General features: G+C 41.5%; 1 protein-coding gene across 1 annotated transcript in view; it reads left to right on the plus strand.

The window, feature by feature from the left end:
* PLB1 (phospholipase B1) overlaps positions 1-13,864 on the plus strand; it is a 70,783-nt gene extending 56,919 nt beyond the window's left edge. Inside the window, exons 44-53 of the mRNA XM_083857977.1 lie at positions 140-239; positions 1,633-1,684; positions 3,422-3,502; positions 4,524-4,589; positions 5,138-5,232; positions 6,388-6,469; positions 7,808-7,912; positions 9,029-9,124; positions 12,606-12,680; positions 13,158-13,864. Of these exons, the coding sequence (XP_083714103.1) occupies positions 140-239; positions 1,633-1,684; positions 3,422-3,502; positions 4,524-4,589; positions 5,138-5,232; positions 6,388-6,469; positions 7,808-7,912; positions 9,029-9,124; positions 12,606-12,680; positions 13,158-13,379 (974 nt within the window). The 3' untranslated portion in view covers positions 13,380-13,864. The remainder of the gene's footprint in view (positions 1-139; positions 240-1,632; positions 1,685-3,421; positions 3,503-4,523; positions 4,590-5,137; positions 5,233-6,387; positions 6,470-7,807; positions 7,913-9,028; positions 9,125-12,605; positions 12,681-13,157) is intronic.
* The last annotated feature ends 4,769 nt before the right edge of the window (positions 13,865-18,633 follow it).

Raw genomic sequence — 18,633 nt, forward strand, 5'->3', positions numbered from 1 at the left:
TAGCTTCTGTAAAGTCACAGTGAATGAGGGGAAAACACAGCTCTGTATTCTCACCACTCAATTGACTCCTGCTTCTGCAGGGAGGCAACACTGCTGGTTGTACTGTGAATGGTTAAACACTGTGGTTTTTGTTTTTAAGACATCTTGAAGAAATTCAATCCAAACCTCTTTGGCTTCTCCACTGGCAGTTCTAAGGATACAGCTGGATTCAACGTTGCAGAGAGAAATGCCACAGCAGGGTGAGGACAATCCCAAACGAAAGGCAAAGGAATGAGAAATGATGGACTGGCAGGTTACCTTTGTGATGCATGTCAGGGTTGAGGTAATGCTGATGACCTGCTGGTACTCAGCATGTTTCTGTGATCTGATATTTTTAATTGTAAGTTTCAAGGTTTTATTTTTTAAATTCAATTCAGTATTTGAGGGATTTATTTGTTACCTTTTTCTAAATTGAACACAAGCTTCCTTTTTTTATTCAATATCTGCCCATAATTTTTGAGCCAATGCCTTAGTTATGCTTCTAAATCAACCAGTACCTTTTTCTGCCCAGTCTTGAGTGCACAGGTCCCTAATTCACTGTCAGGCAATATCTATAATGAGGAGAAAATTCATGAGTATCTCTTTTATTCCTTGGTTTCTAGAGAATGTGCCTGAAACTAACAAATAGAAGCCCACTGCTACCATAATGGCATTAAAAATTATCCCTGTTTGCACTGCAAAGAAAAAAAAAAAAAAAGCAGCTGGGAAATAACTCCTTTCTCCTTCTGAAGGAAAAAAAAATCTACTAGTCTGTTAACAACCAAAGCATGTAAGAATTTGTATGGCTTACACTGTGTTTGCTCCATGAATACTCAGAGTATTGGTTTCCAAAGCTTTTTGTGACATCTTTAACAACCATTAAATCTGCTGCAAGGGAGATTTAGGATAACTATCAAAGCCTGTATAGCTACTAAATATTTCATAGGTTCCCTGAGCAAAGCTGACTCAGCGTGATCAATATGGTTCTAGGAATCCAAATAATGTGACTGTATTTGTGAAGCTGCTGGAGAGAGGCAGGGCTCGTCAGCTCAAGCCTTCTTCTAGTATATCAGGAGCTCATTTCCAGCTGGTGTCTCAGCATGGTTTGTGCTTTGGCCCGTGGATGTTGCATCCTGTCCAGAGCTGGATTGGGACTCTCGAGCCTGGCAGTCCCACAATGTAAGCACTCTCTTCCAGCCCTAAGACAAGCCATAGGAATTTAAGGCCGGATCAGGAAGGCTGGTTAGGTGCCCAGCTTCTGTGTCAGTACCAAACTCCCCCACTAGATTTTAAAAGCGAGTTATGCAACTGAATGTCTCTTTGCATCTGGGCATTAGTGTTTTTTCCCAAGCAAAATGCACTGAGGCTGACTCTGAGATGGGAAGAACTCATACCAGTTGCCTGCCACTTGGCAGCGATCCCAGCTGAAGCCTTTTCAGATCAGATTATTCACTTGTGCAACTTGGTCCTTCAGTGTTTGCTCAGCCTTTTGAGGCATCACTTTCCTTTTACTGATTTCTGCTGATCCTGAGATCCCCTGCAACAAGGAGCAGGGATCAAGAAGGTGAGATGCTTTTAGAGCACACATGTAAAATCTTCTGTTCTCTCTCCTAGTGATATGCCAGCCCAAGCTCGTGCATTGGTGGAGTTGATGAGAAGCAGCTCGGTAAGTGGGATTTGGGCCACACCTTGGTGCTGCCGTGGTCTCTGGGAGATGACTGTAATTAATGGGATGCTTGAGTCATGAAGAGTGCTTTCCTGATGAAAGAAAAGTCTTGTCTCTGCTGTGCTTTCCAAGATGAATGTACCATATGAATTACCCCTAATGTAGGATGCAGTGCAGCCAAGACATGTAAGGATGGTAGTGAGGAAGAGGAGAAATCTGAAGGCTCTGGTGAGATCACAGGATTGCTCTGTTGAGCAGCAACCCTCAAAGTGAAGGTCATAAAGGCTGAGTTAAAATTGCTGAAGCAGGTACCTGCAGACCGACATGAGTCACAATATCCACAATACTGGGAAGTCTTTGCAGGAGAAAAAGCCCTCTCAAAGTCTGGTTTTGGGCAGGCAAATAATTAATCAGTGACCAATAACCTCAGGAATGGATGAATCTCTGTCAGACCATATTATTTTAGAGAATTAGTAGGGGATCTAGCATTGTGGACCAGTCTGGTGTGCTAACTCCACTGAGGGCTACAAAGGGCATCAAAATCAGGGAGGGGAAGAAATCTGAGAAACCCAAGGCTGCTCTGCTCTGAGTGTTGGCTGAATTTGTGTGGATGACTGGGTGTGAGCTGTTGGTTCAGGGAGAGCATTCCCTCTAAGGGAATGGGAGTGCCTGGTGCTCCCTGGCTCAGACTGAATGGGAAAGGAAGGCACTGAATAAGCAGGATTTGTCAAAGCATGTGGCTCTCCATGCCAGAACTCTTGATGGATGCTGCATGCTCACCCCACTGTCAGTTACTCTGCATTGCCAATTGTTTGGCAGAGTGAAGGGAGCTGGCATGGCTTTTCAATAGAATAGAAGAGGAGAGGCTGTCCTGCTTTGTTTTATTCACAGCTTTTTATGCATTTTTATAAAGAGCGAGAGGAGTGTGTCCCTGCCATAACATTGCCTCTTCATGAAAGTCTTTCTAAGCAAATTGCTGGTTAAAGAGGAGAATTCAGACCTATGGGTGATTCCCAGGCCCTCCCTCTATTTGTGGGATCTTTTCGCAGATGTTTGTTATGTAAATGCAGTACACTAAAAATAGTTGCCTTTGATTCCTTTCTTTGTACCGAATGTTACAAAATGTTTTGATGAGATCCAGCTCTCAGCAGCGCCTATTGTTAGCTTGCGGTGACGTGGATGCTGCAGCTGCCCTTATATGAGCTCAGTGAAGTCACCAGCCTCCTGGACTCTTCTATTTTAATCCAGCTGTCTGTTCCCTGGGGCACCCCTTGCCCCTCCTGGCCACGGGGTAATTCTTGCCCAGCTGGCAGGGATCCCCAGCAGCTCCAGTTCCACAGCTACATGAGTCACTCCAGCCTCCATTCCCACACAGCTTTACCCCCACGCTGCCTGCAGTGCAGCCATGGCTGGCAAATCTCTCCTGTCCATCCCCGTTCTGAAGCTGGCATTCATTAGGGGATGCTTGCTGCCACAGACACATTTCCGTGCTTCGTTACCCTGACAGGACTTGTCTGCTGAGGGGAATTTCCTTACAGAAGCCGAGGTGAATTGCAGTAGACTAGCAAACAGTTCAGATTTTCCCCCTGGAGAGATGCTTTTCCTTTGCCAGCTTAACTCAGCATATCTCCTTTGTTCTGCCCTACTGTCTGTGCCCCATTTAGCCCCATTTGTGAACATTACCTCTGCATGCCTAAGCAATGGATCCTGCAATCTGTTTATTTTATGTTCCACTAGAAAATTAACTTCAAGGAAGACTGGAAGCTGATTACCATCCTTGTTGGAGGCAGTGACCTATGCCAGTACTGCTTGGACAAGGTTTGTATCTCTGAATTAGGCATGCTCATCCAGGCATTTGGCAGGTGACCAGCCCTGGAAACATAGCCTTTCTCTCTTTCAGGGAGCCAAAGTTCCTCTTTGTTTAAAAAGCTCTTAGAAGTCCTGCCCCTTTCATCTGTATTGTATCAGGAACAAGTGCACAGCTTTTAATACAGGGGCACTGCAGCTCTGGAGAAATGCATTATTTAAGTACTAGGAACCTGCTCATATTGAACAAAATACAAAGATTAACCTGAATACCTTTCCCTGCTTAACTGGACAAAGTAATCAGTGTGGTGTCTCAGGCATATTAGGGGGACACAAGTGAAGACTTCTGGAAAACATTTCTGCACAATAATTACTGAGGATGCCCAATTCTTCCTTCAGAATGACACCCAAAATAATAACATCAGTACATAGTGAAAAACATGTCTTTTCTTTAGCTGTCAGTGCTCATCCCCTCTGAAACTGTGTGGCACAGACCCGGGATCTGTACCCAGCTTGTTGAAATGACCAGGCACTGTTCTCTGTTTTGCTCTTTCCTTTACAGGCTGCTGCCTGAAGCCTTTGTCCCCACAGCTACACCTCCAAAACTATAGTCACAAAGTTGTTTTTGCTTATGGGCTTTGTGGGGTCTGACTGCCTTCAGTTTCTCCAGATGGGCAGTTTGAAAAAAAAAGATATTGTCATGCTCCTAAGGTAAACCAGTCTGCTCTGAGTCCCATAAAAGACAACCCAAAAATCCAAAAATGTGATCAATATAGTCACTATCAGGGAGAGACTCTGCCAAGATACCTCAGCATTTTCTACAGAGATCAGAGGAATATATTAATGACATAAAAACACAAACACTCTATAACCTCTGTCTATATGCCAGTAAACTTCTTGATCTGGAAAGATATCTGCCAACAAAAGAAAAAAAGGAGCATCAAGTTGGTGTATCTTCTCACAGGTCACCTTGTTGGTTCCTGAAAAAGACTAAGTCCTTTTTTTTTTTTTTTTCTTCTTTTTTTTTAAACAGGAAACCTATTCAGTGCAAAAGTATGTAAAGCACCTTCAGGACACTCTGGATATTTTCTATAAGGAGGTAAGCTTTTAAGATACCCTAGCAAGCTATGTTCCTGGCAAGTACACTGATGTTTTTGTCACCTCTGATAGACGGTCAGTGATTATGTTTCATACAAGGTCATCTTTCAAATAGCTGGAGTCAGACTGTTCTTCAGTGCTGCATTTCAATGACTGTACTAGCTAATGCCCTGAGAAAGAGGGCTGCAGTTTCAGAAAAACTCCGTGTTTGACAATATTTATGCTGTGGACCAAACATACCATGACAGTTTTCATGGCTAAACCAACCATAAACAGTTTCATTTAGCCTAGAGCAAGTGGAAATGTCCCAGGGAGTGAAGCAGCATTCTGGCTAGTTTGTACTAGCTGCTGGAATCTTTTTGGCTGACAGCCACTGTATGTCTCCCTCCCCCTCCTTTTATACATCATCCTTGCACATGCCATTGGCTGCAGCCAGTGCAGTTTGCGCTGACTCCCTGACCTACGGATGGCACTTCTTGCTCTTTGTAGTGGTATCATGTTCTGTTATTTGTAGCATGTCTGTATGTCTGGTTATTATAATCCTCACAGCTCCCAAGAGTCTTTATCAACATGGTGGAGATGCTGGAGTTCTCTGGACTGCGTCAAATCACAACAAGCTCTTCTGAGTGTGCTTTGACAGCAAAGTAAGTGAGCAAAACAACTCTTTGCCTATAAAGTGATATTTTTTTGGCTCAGTTTCTACAGGAGGACATCCACACTGAGCTTTCCAAGCTACTTGCATTGCTGCCTTTACCTGATGCACTAGTTTCCATCAACTTTCTATTACTTCTTGCAATACTTCAGCTAAAAATCATATACCTGTAGATAGGAGAGTTCTCATTTCTCAGCTGTAAGGCAGCATGACACAGCACAAGTCAACATGCTGATTGCTGTACTGCTGAACTTCAAAGCCTTTTTTGCCCAGCACAGACTGACATCCCTGTTTCTTCTCTTTGTATCCAGTGCTGCATTACCTCTGGTACAGGCTGGGCTGTACACAGCAGAGCACAACCAGGAGCTGCTCCTTGCTCCTGATGAAGGAGGCCAAAATCTTAACTCAAAGAAGGTTGAGAGAATTGTTTTAGAAAGCAGCCATGTCTTTAAATGCATCAGAATGGACATGAAAAGGCTCTTTAGTCTTGCAGAGAAAGATATAACAAAGACCAGTACTTGGAAGGTGATGCCAAGTGAATTCAAATTAACTTAGGGACAGATTTTTAAAAATACAAGTGATTAACTACAGGAGCACACTGAAAGGGAAAATAATGAATTGATGATGTTGCTCAATGTCTTCATATTGATTCCAAGCACATTCTTAGAAGATGAAGATGAATTTCAGTGAAGCACAAGTTATTACCTCTTGTTATGAAGGTAACAGAATAAAACAGAGTGGCGCAAGGACTCAGACTACATGAAAATTTTGTCTTTTCTAACTTTAAACTCCCAGATGTCTGAAATTCTGCTGTAAGCCCATTCATGGGGTGGGTTTTCTTGTTATTCTTACACATGATTTCCTGCTAATGTGTGGCATACTGAACACTTTTTTCTGTTTGACTCAAGAGTTGTGGATCCTGCAGCTCTTTCTGCCTGTGTGATAGGTGTTCATTTTGAAAAATCAGTAGAGATTTTTCTTTTTTGAAGTATCTGTCCATTCCTAAGCCACCAAGGTGGCTCTCTCCCTTCTGCATGTGAGCTCTGAGCACCTATCCTGAGCTTCTTGAAGCAGACACACAGTGTTGAAGAACTGTGAATAGACAATCCTAGACTGGCTTTTAATTCTAGTATTTCTTTCATTGAAGGAAAGTTTGCCCATGTTTCTTTAACCCAGAGGAAAATTCTTCTGAATTACAAGAAATTAAGAGAGTTAACAGAGATTATCAGGTAATGCATTGATTTGGTAACTGGTCATCTTCACTTGTGTCTCTTTATATTCCTTCCCTCACTGCCCTTCCTGTCATGCGTATCCTCAGCAGTACAGAGAGGGATAACTGGAAAACAACTTGGCTACAGCCTGATCAAAACCCTACCCAGCTAACCAGTTAGTAGCAGTGCACGACTTTCCACATTGCCTTATGATGTGACTTCAGTTCTGAGCTGGATGTAGATGGAGACCAGTTCTGTTTCCAGCTGCTGTTTCAACAGCCGAAAAGGATTTAGTAACGACGGCTGCTGTGTTGATACGTGTTTGTCTGTTATGAATCCAATGAGTAGCTCACATGAATTAACATGTCACTGCAAGAGTGACAAATGACCTTGCATCAGCTGTTTTGTGGTTACTCTTAGCAGAAGAAATTAACTAAACCAACCATGGGCCAGCTTGCCATCTGAGAGTAACTTTTCATAGCCTCAGGCATAAGATTCACTCAAAATTAACAGAGGCTATAAATAGCTATTGGAGCAGAAGCTTTTTCCATCGATGTTCTTACAAATACAGAAATCACTGTATCACATCATATTATGTTCTCCATTCTGGCTCTGGCAGTGGCTGTTGTCCAATGAATCTAACAAAGCTCAAGAAATTCACCCTGGGTAATACTTGTACAAGCCTACTGGAGGGGTCGTTTTCCTTAACTGAGGAAGAGGGATAAGGAATGTTTTGCGATATGACCAGGTGCATTAGCAGTAATACCCGTAATATGGCAAGTTACAATGAGATGGGGGGTTTTATCTGTATGAATATCTGTGACCATAATTTTTGAAAGCAGCAGGTAATTTTTCAATGCTTAAGTATTATTTTAATTCAAGCGCACCTTTCTGAAAAGTCAAGTGTGCTTCAGCCTCAAGTTGGCATTCTGGACTCATTTGTCACTTCTAAAAATGTTGGCCTAGTTACTTTTTCTTATAATTTTCTGCAAATTTTAATCTCATTGTAATTGTACAGTTTTGGTTTCTATAAGTAAGGTTTGAACTACATTTTTTTCTGTTTTTTTTTTTTTTTAAATTAAGCAATATGGTTTTTATATTTTTATTTATACTTTATTTTTTACTTGTTTGTTTGTTTGAAATAATCCAGCTTTTGTGCATTTTCCTCATGAAAATCTCTCAGATTATTTTCTTAGCCATTTTCTTGACTGCTTTATAACATTTATCTGGATTTACACTAAAGATTTATGGCTTCGTACACTGAAAGATGTGTAATCTGTACGTTTCTGATTGCTGCCAAATGTATGATGAGCCTTGCAGGTAACTCTGGTGTTTTCACTAATTACACCCATGCAGGCTGGAGCCTTGCAGCTGATCAGCAGCGGTCGGTACGAACAGCGGGAGGACTTTGCTGTTGTCATCCAGCCATTTTTCCGGAACACCTTGTTGCCTCTGGATAGTGTGAGTCCTCTTTTGCTTTCCCATTATGCAAGGACCACTATCTTGATTTCTCTTAAGCCAGTAAGATCCGTGCCACAAGGACTATGTTTTCTTGTCTTTGCACAGTCTACTGGCACAGTGTGGAATCTGTGGTAAGCATGAGAGGAGAAGACAGGAGGTCTCACAAGAAGGCAAGAAGGTTCGCAGTGCTGCCTGTGACTCAAAGTGGCTTTAGGAAACATTCATAGCATGCACTCCCATAAACTAGGCACCCTCTGACTTCCTCTAAACTGCATGTTGCTTCCCTTGTTGAGGTTAGTTAGCATTCACCATAGTTTCCTGATTTAGGTTATGGAATGCCTTTGGGTTTTCTTCAAATGGAAACCAGCACTTGAATCTCTGGTTCATCCAAGCACAGAAACAGGAAGCAGCCTTTGAAACCAAACACTCATTCTCCTTCTTTTCTCCAACCTTAGCATTATGTATGCTGCATAGTTAAGGATACAAATACCCAGCAGGAATCCTCATCAAAACAATCCAGTTTTGCATAGTACAGATCCTTTTTTCATACCACCCCCCCTTTTTTTTTTCTGTCAGCCTACAAGGTTTACTAATGGTCCTCAGACAAGGCAAATTCCCCCTAAAAGAGACATTTGCCACAGCTGGATAAGCCCACCTTTTTTATTGTTATCTGAAATTCAGCAGAAATTTCAACACTTGAAAAATTGTAAGTCTGAGTCACAGAAGTTTAAAAAGCAATAATAAGTACTTTTCTATCAGTTCTGTACAAAATGGAATGTGGGTCAATGGCAGGGTCCTTGTAACAGCTGTGAACCTTGTTGGCTTAACAAGGTAATAGCCAACCTTGTTGGCTTAATGATAAGTTTAGCTTTGTTATGAAAATTTCTGTGTGAAATTGAGCAGGCTGCATAACACAGAAGGTCTCAAGGTGCAATAATCAGCCCATAGTTAGGAGCACTTAAGTTTATTTCCAGTGTGAAAACATGAGCATATTGCCTTTAGGAAGATACCAAAATTGTGAAGTTGATATATCAAGTACAGTATACTATTAGATATAATATGTTAGGTCTCAAAGATTGAAATTTGCTGAGAAATAAATTTTTGCTTTTATTGCAGATGGGCAAGCCAGATATGAGTTTCTTTGCTGCAGACTGCATTCATTTCAGTGTAAGAGGTTATGCTGAGATGGCCATGGCTCTCTGGAATAATATGGTAAGGGGTTACAATTTAGATCCCTATGTGTTTGTGGTAACAGTATCTACAAAAGATCATGAGAAAGGAGTCTGAAACAAAAGAGTAAGCAAGACATAAAACTGATATCCTAACAAGAGGGGGTTGCTCAACTCTGAGGTTCTTCTCACTCTGCACTGCTTAGGAATGTAATCCAAAGTGATTATATTGCATAAAAGGGTGTAAGTCTTTGCTCATTCAAAACAAGAAGTCCCAAGAGTCTTAATGTAATGAAAACTTCCTTTCTGATTTGGTAAATAACTTGCGCTAACACAAAAAGTCAGCCTAGTTAAACATTCAGTTCTGTAGGTTTGCTGAAAATGTCTGTTCAATGAGCTTGCCCTTCTCCAGTGAATCCTGTTACATTTATTAGGAAAACATATATGGGAGTGAATTTTTGCTGCCATTAATAGTGTGGACGGGTTGTACCACCCACTCTTGTATCTGAGGCAGTTTTAGTAGAGTCACTAAAACTAATGGGGGGCTGAAATCAAACTTAGGATGCTTGTAATCACATTCCATCTGTCATTTGGGGGGAAATGATAGCTTTCGAATAGTGTCAGAAGAAGGTGTCAGAGGCACATGCTAGACTTGATAACTCCAAGGTCACAGTTGCTTTCAGAAATGTTTCCCCACATTGGAAGGAAGACTATGGCATTTTTATGCCAGAGCAACATTTCCTCCCCTTGTCTTGTAAACACCAGTGGCCAAATACATTGTACTAGCAGAAATCCTGCATCCTGGTTTGTACAAGAAACAAGCATAAATGGAGGGGAATTTCTTTTCCATCCAAGTAAAAGTTTGAGCAAGATAAGAAACTTACAGGATACCCCAGAATGAGCTTGAAAATAAGGACTGGAAAATGCAGGGCAGGAATCTGTGCAATTGCCCAGTATAGCATATGAGCTGTAGGTTCAGGAATATAGCGTGTACAATGCAAGTACATGCTCAGAGTAATTGATATGTGCATGCACAGCAAATCTGCCTGTTTTCCATCAGGCTTCCCTGTCTGGGAGTCCAGATGACAGCAGGCTGGTAGGCTTCACTCTGCTTCATAGCTTAAAGAGGGCTAATGGTGGACCCAGAAACCCCAGGCAAATGTAGAAAAATTGAAATTGAGCATAGCTGAGGGTTTCAAGGAAAAAAAGACAGTACCTGGGCATATGGCGGTCTTAAATTGGATTTCTGTTGCCATGTGGTATTCCTATTGGCCATTACTCACTCCTGAATCACCACCAGTCTTTTTTCCTATGCCACCAGAGTATTTTTTCTGTCCAGACTGTCACTCATTTCCTACGCATATAAAGATATTGACACAAAGCTTTCTACTGTGGTGGCAGGGATCAGGTTCTTACTGATGCAAAGCACAACTATTCCCTCCCATAGAGATCTGTCAGTCTATGCTAACTGCAGATATTACTGTTTACTATTTAAATCTAGTTCTTGTAACACACCCCTGCTTTTCCCTTGCAGTCCTTGTATGGGAAGGCTGTGCAAACTTACTGTAAGGCTGTATTGTTTCTCTGTTCCCTGAAAAGCTCGGCAGGCTGCAGGCTTATGGCCAAATGACATGGATTCTTGTCAGTGCACATAAAGGGCCAGACTGTGCCTGGCCACTGTGTGGGTAGGCAGGGATTGGGATGGCTCACAGAGTCTCTCCCTTGCCATAATGTTCTTCGCCTTTTTGGCTTCGTGCAAAACAAAGTGTGCTCCTGTTCTCTGAAGTCAGAGGACTCTGTAGTCTTAAGGGGTTTGCACTGATCCCAAATCCACCTTGTCAGGTCTTTGGCTGAGGTGAGGAGACATGTGGACAGAGTATTTGGTTTGTGTTCTGCCTCCATGCTTGCCACATGCTCTAAAGGAGCTGTGGGTTTCTTCCAGAACTTGTCCTGTATGCTCATGGACTTGAGGATACTATCATCTTTAAAGCTCAGAAACTAATGCTCCTGAAGAACAGATTGCATAGAAATGAAGTAAGCATGGGTGGTTACAGAATTTTGCATTTTATCATCTTTTGTCTGGGCTCTGTGCCAGAATCTTTACCAAGTGCCCTGGCATGGGAAGAATTACAATTATCTACAAAGAACCAGTTGCACCACAGGCAGAATGCTGTAAGATAGTAGCCACATATCTTACAAATAACAGAGCTGTTCCCTTTAATGTGCAACAAAACTACCAAATTCAGTCTTCACTGCATTAGCTGGTGGGTGGACCAAGTGACTAGGAGTTGTAAAAGAGTCCATCAGGACTCTATAACAATCAGCCAAACTTGGCATCCTGCTTTGCTTCTCATCTTCTCTTCACTTGTTAGCTTTCGTCTCTTAGCTAGTTAAATTTTCTGTGGTTAATATATTTTTATTTTTCAGTCTCTGCTAACTTCTTTTGTTGTTTTTTTTTTGGTGTTTTTTTATTATTATTTTTTATTAAAAATGAACTAGTGAGAGAAAGTATTCTTAGTGTTTCCATATGAGAATTTTATGGATAAAATTAGTTTTTTCCATGTTGTGTTGGTCTTGTTGCTGTATTGTTTCTCTTCAGCATGCAGCTGGCACTTTAATCCCTTGAGGACAGTAAATGCCTGTATGGACAATAGCAGAAGCAACAGCTATCCTGTGTTCTGTATTCCCAGAAGTGCTGGATGACAACTTTGCAGTTCTCTATGGACCAATCTTGAAGTCATTACTTCAGGCATGTCCATACAACAGTTGTAAACACTTCAGTTAACATGACTGAGCAAGCCTCTACTTGTTAGCTTAGCTATGGCAACCAGTGGTATGTGCATTTCTAGCCAAGCACAACTGCCTGCTGTTAGCCTGGGCATATTTTATCTTGGGTTGGAAATGGGCTCGGGGTGAGCCTGTGGTCAGCTATTGCAACTTAGCTGACAACTGTTAATATAAAAGGTTCTGTTTAACTCTCTTCTTGCAAGATCGTGAGCCTAGTTTCAGCTAAAATTCCCAGGGAATTTCTTGTCCGAGCAAAGACTGCAAGGGTTGGCATCATCCCATCCTCTCTGTAACTGTCATTTCTGAAGTAACTCCTATCACCAAGACACCTAGGCACTTTTCTTTAAGTAATGTGCTAAGTAATATGTCTAACATCTGTCATGTGGGTTTTTACCTTTGTGGTTTACACTGCCGTTTGAGATGAGTACATGGCAGAACCACTTTGCTTTAGCTGAACATTTAAAATACATTGTATTCAGAGCAATGCAAAAGGAAGAAACACTTATCCCATTCCTTGCTTCAGAGGGAGTTATTCTGCAGCCAGTATATCAGATTCTCAATGTCTTCAATTCACAAGTGTTAAAATGTTTGCAAACTTTCCTCTGCTCCTTCTACCACACTTCTTTGTTACTGCAAGCAGCAAAAGATTGGATAAGAAGTTGTAACTGTCTGAATCAAGAGACTCTGAGAAGAAAAAAATTCATCATTATGTTTAACATTGCTTTTCTCTTCTTTAGCTGGAGCCAGTTGGTGAAAAGCAGACTTACAACAATTTTACCTATGACAGATCAAAACTCAGGTGTCCAAACCCTGTAAGTAAATGTCAAGGTGCTCTCTCCATTAATTACCTCTATTTTTAATCCTTTCTTCACACTGGTAGAGTTCTTTTAAAGAATATAGTGAAGGTTTCAAGCAGCTAAAATGTACTCCTGTTTTGTTACAGACAGGGAATTCTGCTTAAGATTTAAGACAGAAGATTTCCACTGCAGTGGAAAGCCTCTCATTAAAGCTAATTCTAATGAGTCTGTGTATTTCCATTTCCTTGTTTGCAGCAAGCAAATTAGGAAGTGATGCCACCATTTCTGATTCTGAAGTGGCTTCTTTTTTGTGTTTTTGGAATTTTCAAGCAATAGAGCAAGAGAGTGTTTGGGCTAAGATAGAGAGAAGGCAAAACCAGCTGATTGTCTAAAGATCTACCATTCCTCTCTGAGGAGGGGCAGTGGCAAATTGTTGGAATACTGCCCGTTGAGTGGTCTGTGGTCAATAAAGCCTCTGCTCTCCCTTTGTAGGAGAAACCTTTTCTTTCCACGGGAAGAAATAGTGGATTTGGAAATTCAGATCTCAGCTTGGAGGAAACAGAATCTGCAGTCCCTTACTGGACTGTCATTGTGACTGCAGTAGCTGGGGTCCTGGTGGGTTCTCTACTTGGCTGGGTTGTGTCACGAAGAAGAACCAAGAAGCACCAACGTAAGGCTGACACAGAAAACAACATTAAAATAACCTCTCTGTAACACAAGTGGAACAAACATCTTTCTCGGAGGATGCTCTCTGCTGTGACACAGAGAGTAGCAGAATAAAAAGATTTGTTGGATGTGAATGAAGCTTCTCAGTTGCCCAGGGATTTTTGGGCCAAATAACATTGATCAGTAATGTATTTTAGAGTTGTCTTCTGTGGACCAGTCAAGTGGAGGATGAAGTTCAAAGTATACTGTGGTTTCATGCCAGCTGACAACTAAGTACCACACACCTGCTCACTCAGTCCCCCCTCAGTGGGATGAGAAGAACTGGAAAAAGGTAAAACCCATGGATTGAGATAGGAACAGTTTTAATAACTGAAATAAAGTAAAATGTAATAATAATTGTAATGAAATGGGAAGTAACAAAAAAGAGGCAGGAATAAAACTTGAGAACAACAAGTGCTGCACACTACAATTGCTCATTGCCTTCTGACTGAAGCCCAGCCTGTCCTTGAACAGCAATCAGCCCCTCCTGGACTTTTTCCCCAGTCTATATAGTAAGCATCACATTCTGTGGTATGGCATATCCCTTTGGCCAGCTCAGGTCAGCTATCCTGGCCATGTTCACTCCCAGCTTCTTGTGCTGGCAGAGCACAGGAAGCTGGAAAGTCCTTGGTTTAGAGTAAGCACTACTTAGCAACAACTAAACTACTGATTTGTTGTCAACATTATTCTCATACTAAATCCTAAACACAGCACTGAGCAGCTATTATGAAAAATATTAACTATCCCAGCTGAAACCAGGACAAAGTGTTAAAAGCTTTTTCATTCTGGGGTCCAGTTCTCTGTTTCATGGATATTACTCAGGATGTTAATTGCACAAAGCAAGAACAGCTGTTCATGCATCTTGGCATCTTAATTGTGCATCTGTCCTTTTCTCTTATAAACCTCTATTTAAAATGTTAGAGACAAGTCTGTGATTGCAACTTGGTATTCCCGAGTAGTAAGGTGTGAGGGAAATGAACAGCAGCTGCAATTTCACAGGTTATATTCCAGCAAGACCAGTGCATTGAAGGTGCTAAGGTGATTCTACATGGGCAAGTACAATGCCACGAAAACATCTTGTAGTGGTTTGAAAGCAAAACAACTGCAAGACTCCAAGTCAGAAATACAATTTAATAGGAAGAAAGGAAAAAAAGGTAAAATAAAATAAATGCAATAATACAAAAGACCACTGACAGGGTCAGAATACAACCTGAGCAGGATGGTGGAAGCAGTCCAGGTGAGGTGCTCTTCCTGAAGCAGTGATCCTGTAGAAAAGGTCTGGTAGCTCTGGTCCTTTGGGAATCCAGTGGGTAAGGGCTGCTTGTCCTGTCCTGAACCCCAGCTTATATCCAGGTGAGAATGCTTGGCTCCTCCCCCTGGGCAGGGCATCTCACAATGGGATGATGAGTCATGAAGTGGGTCCTTGATGGCCCATTAAACAGAGATAACTCCTGGAGGGAGTCACCTGTGAGTCATGGGCAAGGTGTTAATGGGCCATTAACAGAAGACAGCCCCAAGGCAGGAGGCCTGGGAAGACACTGCCATACCTGGTTCCAACAGCTCATGAAGATGGTCATAGAACAAATACTTGGTGCACATCCTACACTACAACCCAGGACATATCTTTAAGCTGGTTTCTGAGCAACTTGGATCCACGTGGTGGATCCTGGTGCAGTGCTGGGCTGCACAGGTAGAATAATTCTGCACTGCCTTAGACTCTAGGCTCCTTCCATCTGGGACTGGGTGTGGAACTGGGCTGTATCTGTCACTTCTCCTCCAAGGCTAAAATAGCCCAGGGACAGTCCTGTATCCTCCTGCCCTCTCCTATATGAGAGCTGGTTCAGAATGAGTCTTCTTGTGATGAATTTCTTCACTAGCATCTAGCTAGGGGGTCTAAACAAAAATGGGGTACCTGCAAGCTAGCTTGGCTCAACCCTTCTCATAGGACCTCTGCTGTGTTCAGGTCTCCCAGGCTGGAGACTCCATGGTTATTATCCATAGACAAGCTTGCAAAGTTGTTTTTCAAGTTTTGTTTTTTAAATTCTGATCAGGAGTTCAGAGATCATCCTTTTTGGAAATTAGACTTTCCTTGTTTTAAACCTGCATGCCAATTCATATGATCTGTTAGTACAAGAGGTTCTTCACAAGATCTGCATGATCTTGTTTCCCAATATCTATGTTAAATACTTTACCTTTTAATTTTATTGAAGCCAACATGAGGTTTGCACTGGTGCAATTTTTTTGTGATGTGTACAGCATTTCCACTCTAGAAATGCAAATGAGTAGAAAATTATAATGTTTCTCAGAACATTATAGTGTTCTAGCTTTCCTAAATTTTTTATTATGCATGCAGAAGCTATTCAGACTTCCCCTTTTCCCATTTCACTTCTGTCAGTGTCCTTGCTAAGATAAAAAGAGGTGAGAGAGTACAACTTATATAGTCAGGTTTCAGGGGCTGTAGTTGCACTTACCTCTTTCATCTGCTCTCAAAGGTAGGGCTGTTAATAGTAGGACTTTTATTTACCTGTGTCTTATCCACAGGTGTCTGTCTGTGAGCTCTACATGCAGAAAAAAATGGGGACATATTTAGAATGTAAACCAGAAACAGTTGCATCTTGTTCCAGTGCAGCACAGGCTGCTCTTCCTGTCCCTGTCTTCACTGTGGGTCATTAAGTGTCTACCTGATATTTGTTTAGCTTGGGAAATGGAAACAAACACAACCTCCAACCAAGAGATAAGATTTCAGTGTATTCCATAGTACTTATACCTCAGACACATTGAAAAAATACGAGCCTCCTATGTGAGGAAGCCAAGCAAATATCCAAAGGCTGCTATCTCCTCTCATACTTAAATGTTGTTCTTGTGAGTCATCTTCCCTACTGAGAACTTTGATAGTCACTGCTCATACAACTCTTGGTTTGGGAAGAAGTAAAAAGATAATAGTTCTCTACAGAACCTTTCATCAGTACTAGGTATTTCAAAGGAAACTCAAGAACAGTAGTTCAGGTTTTACTGATTTTACAGTTTTTCACTGGTTTACCTTTCCAAATCATATGTGCATGCAGAAGTGGGGTGGGAGTCCTGATGCATGAGATAGAGTTACAAAACGCTGCAGTCTCTCACATCAGGTTTGTCCAGACTACAGATAGGTACAAGTGCTTCTTGGGTTTCATGCTTGTGCCCCCTGCTAGAATAACTAAACATCCCCTTTTCTCACTTAGGAAGCTAAATTTTGTTCTGAGCTTCTAAAACCTAAATTATAAGAAGTGCAGCCAGTTGGGAAGTGAAAGGAAAGAAGGCTCTTAGCTCATTCACTATCCTGAAGGATTCTAGAGTGGAAGTAGTTCTTGTGCAGGAGCCTGGGTGATTCAGGTTTTGAATGGTGAACCGCAGTTCCTGCAGCATTTAGCCCTGTAAGGAATGCTGCCTTTACTGATGCTTTTGGGAACCGGGAAACCATCAAATTATAAATTAAATTATATTGGCTCTGTTCTGGTAATGCAACAGGAGACTTCCCCTACTTTCTGTAGCTTTGGTGTAGCTTTAATGCACGAATACAGTAGGAGCTGGAGCAGGAACTGGCAGGTTTTTATTTAGTCTATGGAAGTATTTTCTGGCATCTTTCTTCTGTAGACTAAAGTATGTGGTAAAATGCACTGGCATTAAAAAAAAATCAAGAATCTTGCAGTTTACAGCTGTTCATAAGCAAAATCATTTCTGTGAAGATGTTACTGCCAAATGTTCCCTCCTTATTAAAGTAACATGAATCTGGAATGAACGACAACTGATTAGGTCTGGATACTTTGCATTCAGTGTCATGTTAAACCAGGAATTAATCTTACCTGTCAGTTGTCCATTCCTTTTTTTTTTTTTTTTTTTTTTTTTTTTTTTTTTTTTTTTTTTTTTTGTGTGTGTGTGCGTGTAATGACATGCCCTTGGTTTCAAATGCCCTCATGGTGTTTTGTCTCACTGGATGCAGAATAGACAGATTGCCTGATGAGGCACAAAAGGAGAGACTTAGAAGGAACTTCAAAGTTGTATGGAAAAATGGATCAATTGGATGCCACTTTAGCCAAGTATTTTGCTTTGGCCAGTGGTGGTCTTGCCCACCGCTGAAAAGCACCTCTTCTGTGTGACTTTCTAATGCCCTGAGAAAACAGGCTTTATGCTTCCTCTGGAGAAGAGCCACAGCTCAGCCCGCATGAGTGGTCATTATCCAAAGGACCTTTGTGGGTACCGGGCAACAGCTCAGGTGGTCAAGAAGGACATTGGGAGTAAATATTACACTGTTCCCTGGTCTTGAGAAATAATCTGTTCTTCAAACAGGGAAGAGATGAAGCCTGACAAGTGTTGGCAAACATTTCCCTGCAGCTTCAGCAGTTCTGGAATTTAAATTCTGGTCTTCTTTGTTACTGATGGACCTTCCACTCATCACGGTACAGTGTCTGCATTCTGTTTTGTAAGGTCTAGGGTCAGTTTGCCCCAAAATCCAGTTTAGGTGCTTAGTGAACTTAGAGAAGAGAGGGAAAGTTCAGGAAAAATATCTGCAGAGAATTTTGCATGGCTTTGGAGATTGCTAAATGTTTCCTCCCACCACCTTCTAGGTGCTGAAATGTGCTAATGACAAATGATGTCATTTTAACAGCTAGACAGTATGTGATAGCCTGGGATATCTGGGCAAGAGTTTTGTTACTTTGAGGGGTATTTTGCTAAAAGGTTGAGAAAGAAAGCAAAAGAAAGCAAAAGCTCTGGATTTTTACAGCTCTTCATTTTTGTGATTTACGCTCCTTGGGATATTTAAAGAGTTTGCTATTGGAGGATCATAGGTTTGCAATGCTTGCTCTTCTCTCTCTGCCCCCTTTTGTTTTTAGAAGGAAGGTATCTGGTATTTTGGGACCATCAGGACAAAAAAATCTATCCATAAAGTAGTTCATATATTACTTAAATAAAACAAATTTTCTTGGGTATCATAGATCTTTGAGCACAACAGAGAAGGATGCTATTGTGAATTATTGTGTTAAAACTAATTCTGTTCCAAGTACCCAATTTGCTCAACCAGGGACCTGAGAAGCATCTCTAGCAGGAGTCCAGGAGTCTGTATTGAAAAAGGGGGTGGTGGAAGAAGGAGAAAGAGAGACTGGCACATTTAAATGCTGAGTATCTTCTATTTAAGTGTCCTTGATACCACTTAACTTGTGTGGATATCAGATGTTTCGCCATCTTTCTGAGAATCATAGAATTCTCATACTCATTTTGAAAATTG

Source organism: Zosterops lateralis (genome assembly GCF_965231275.1).
Source record: "Zosterops lateralis genome assembly, chromosome: 3".
Classification (NCBI taxonomy): domain Eukaryota; kingdom Metazoa; phylum Chordata; class Aves; order Passeriformes; family Zosteropidae; genus Zosterops; species Zosterops lateralis.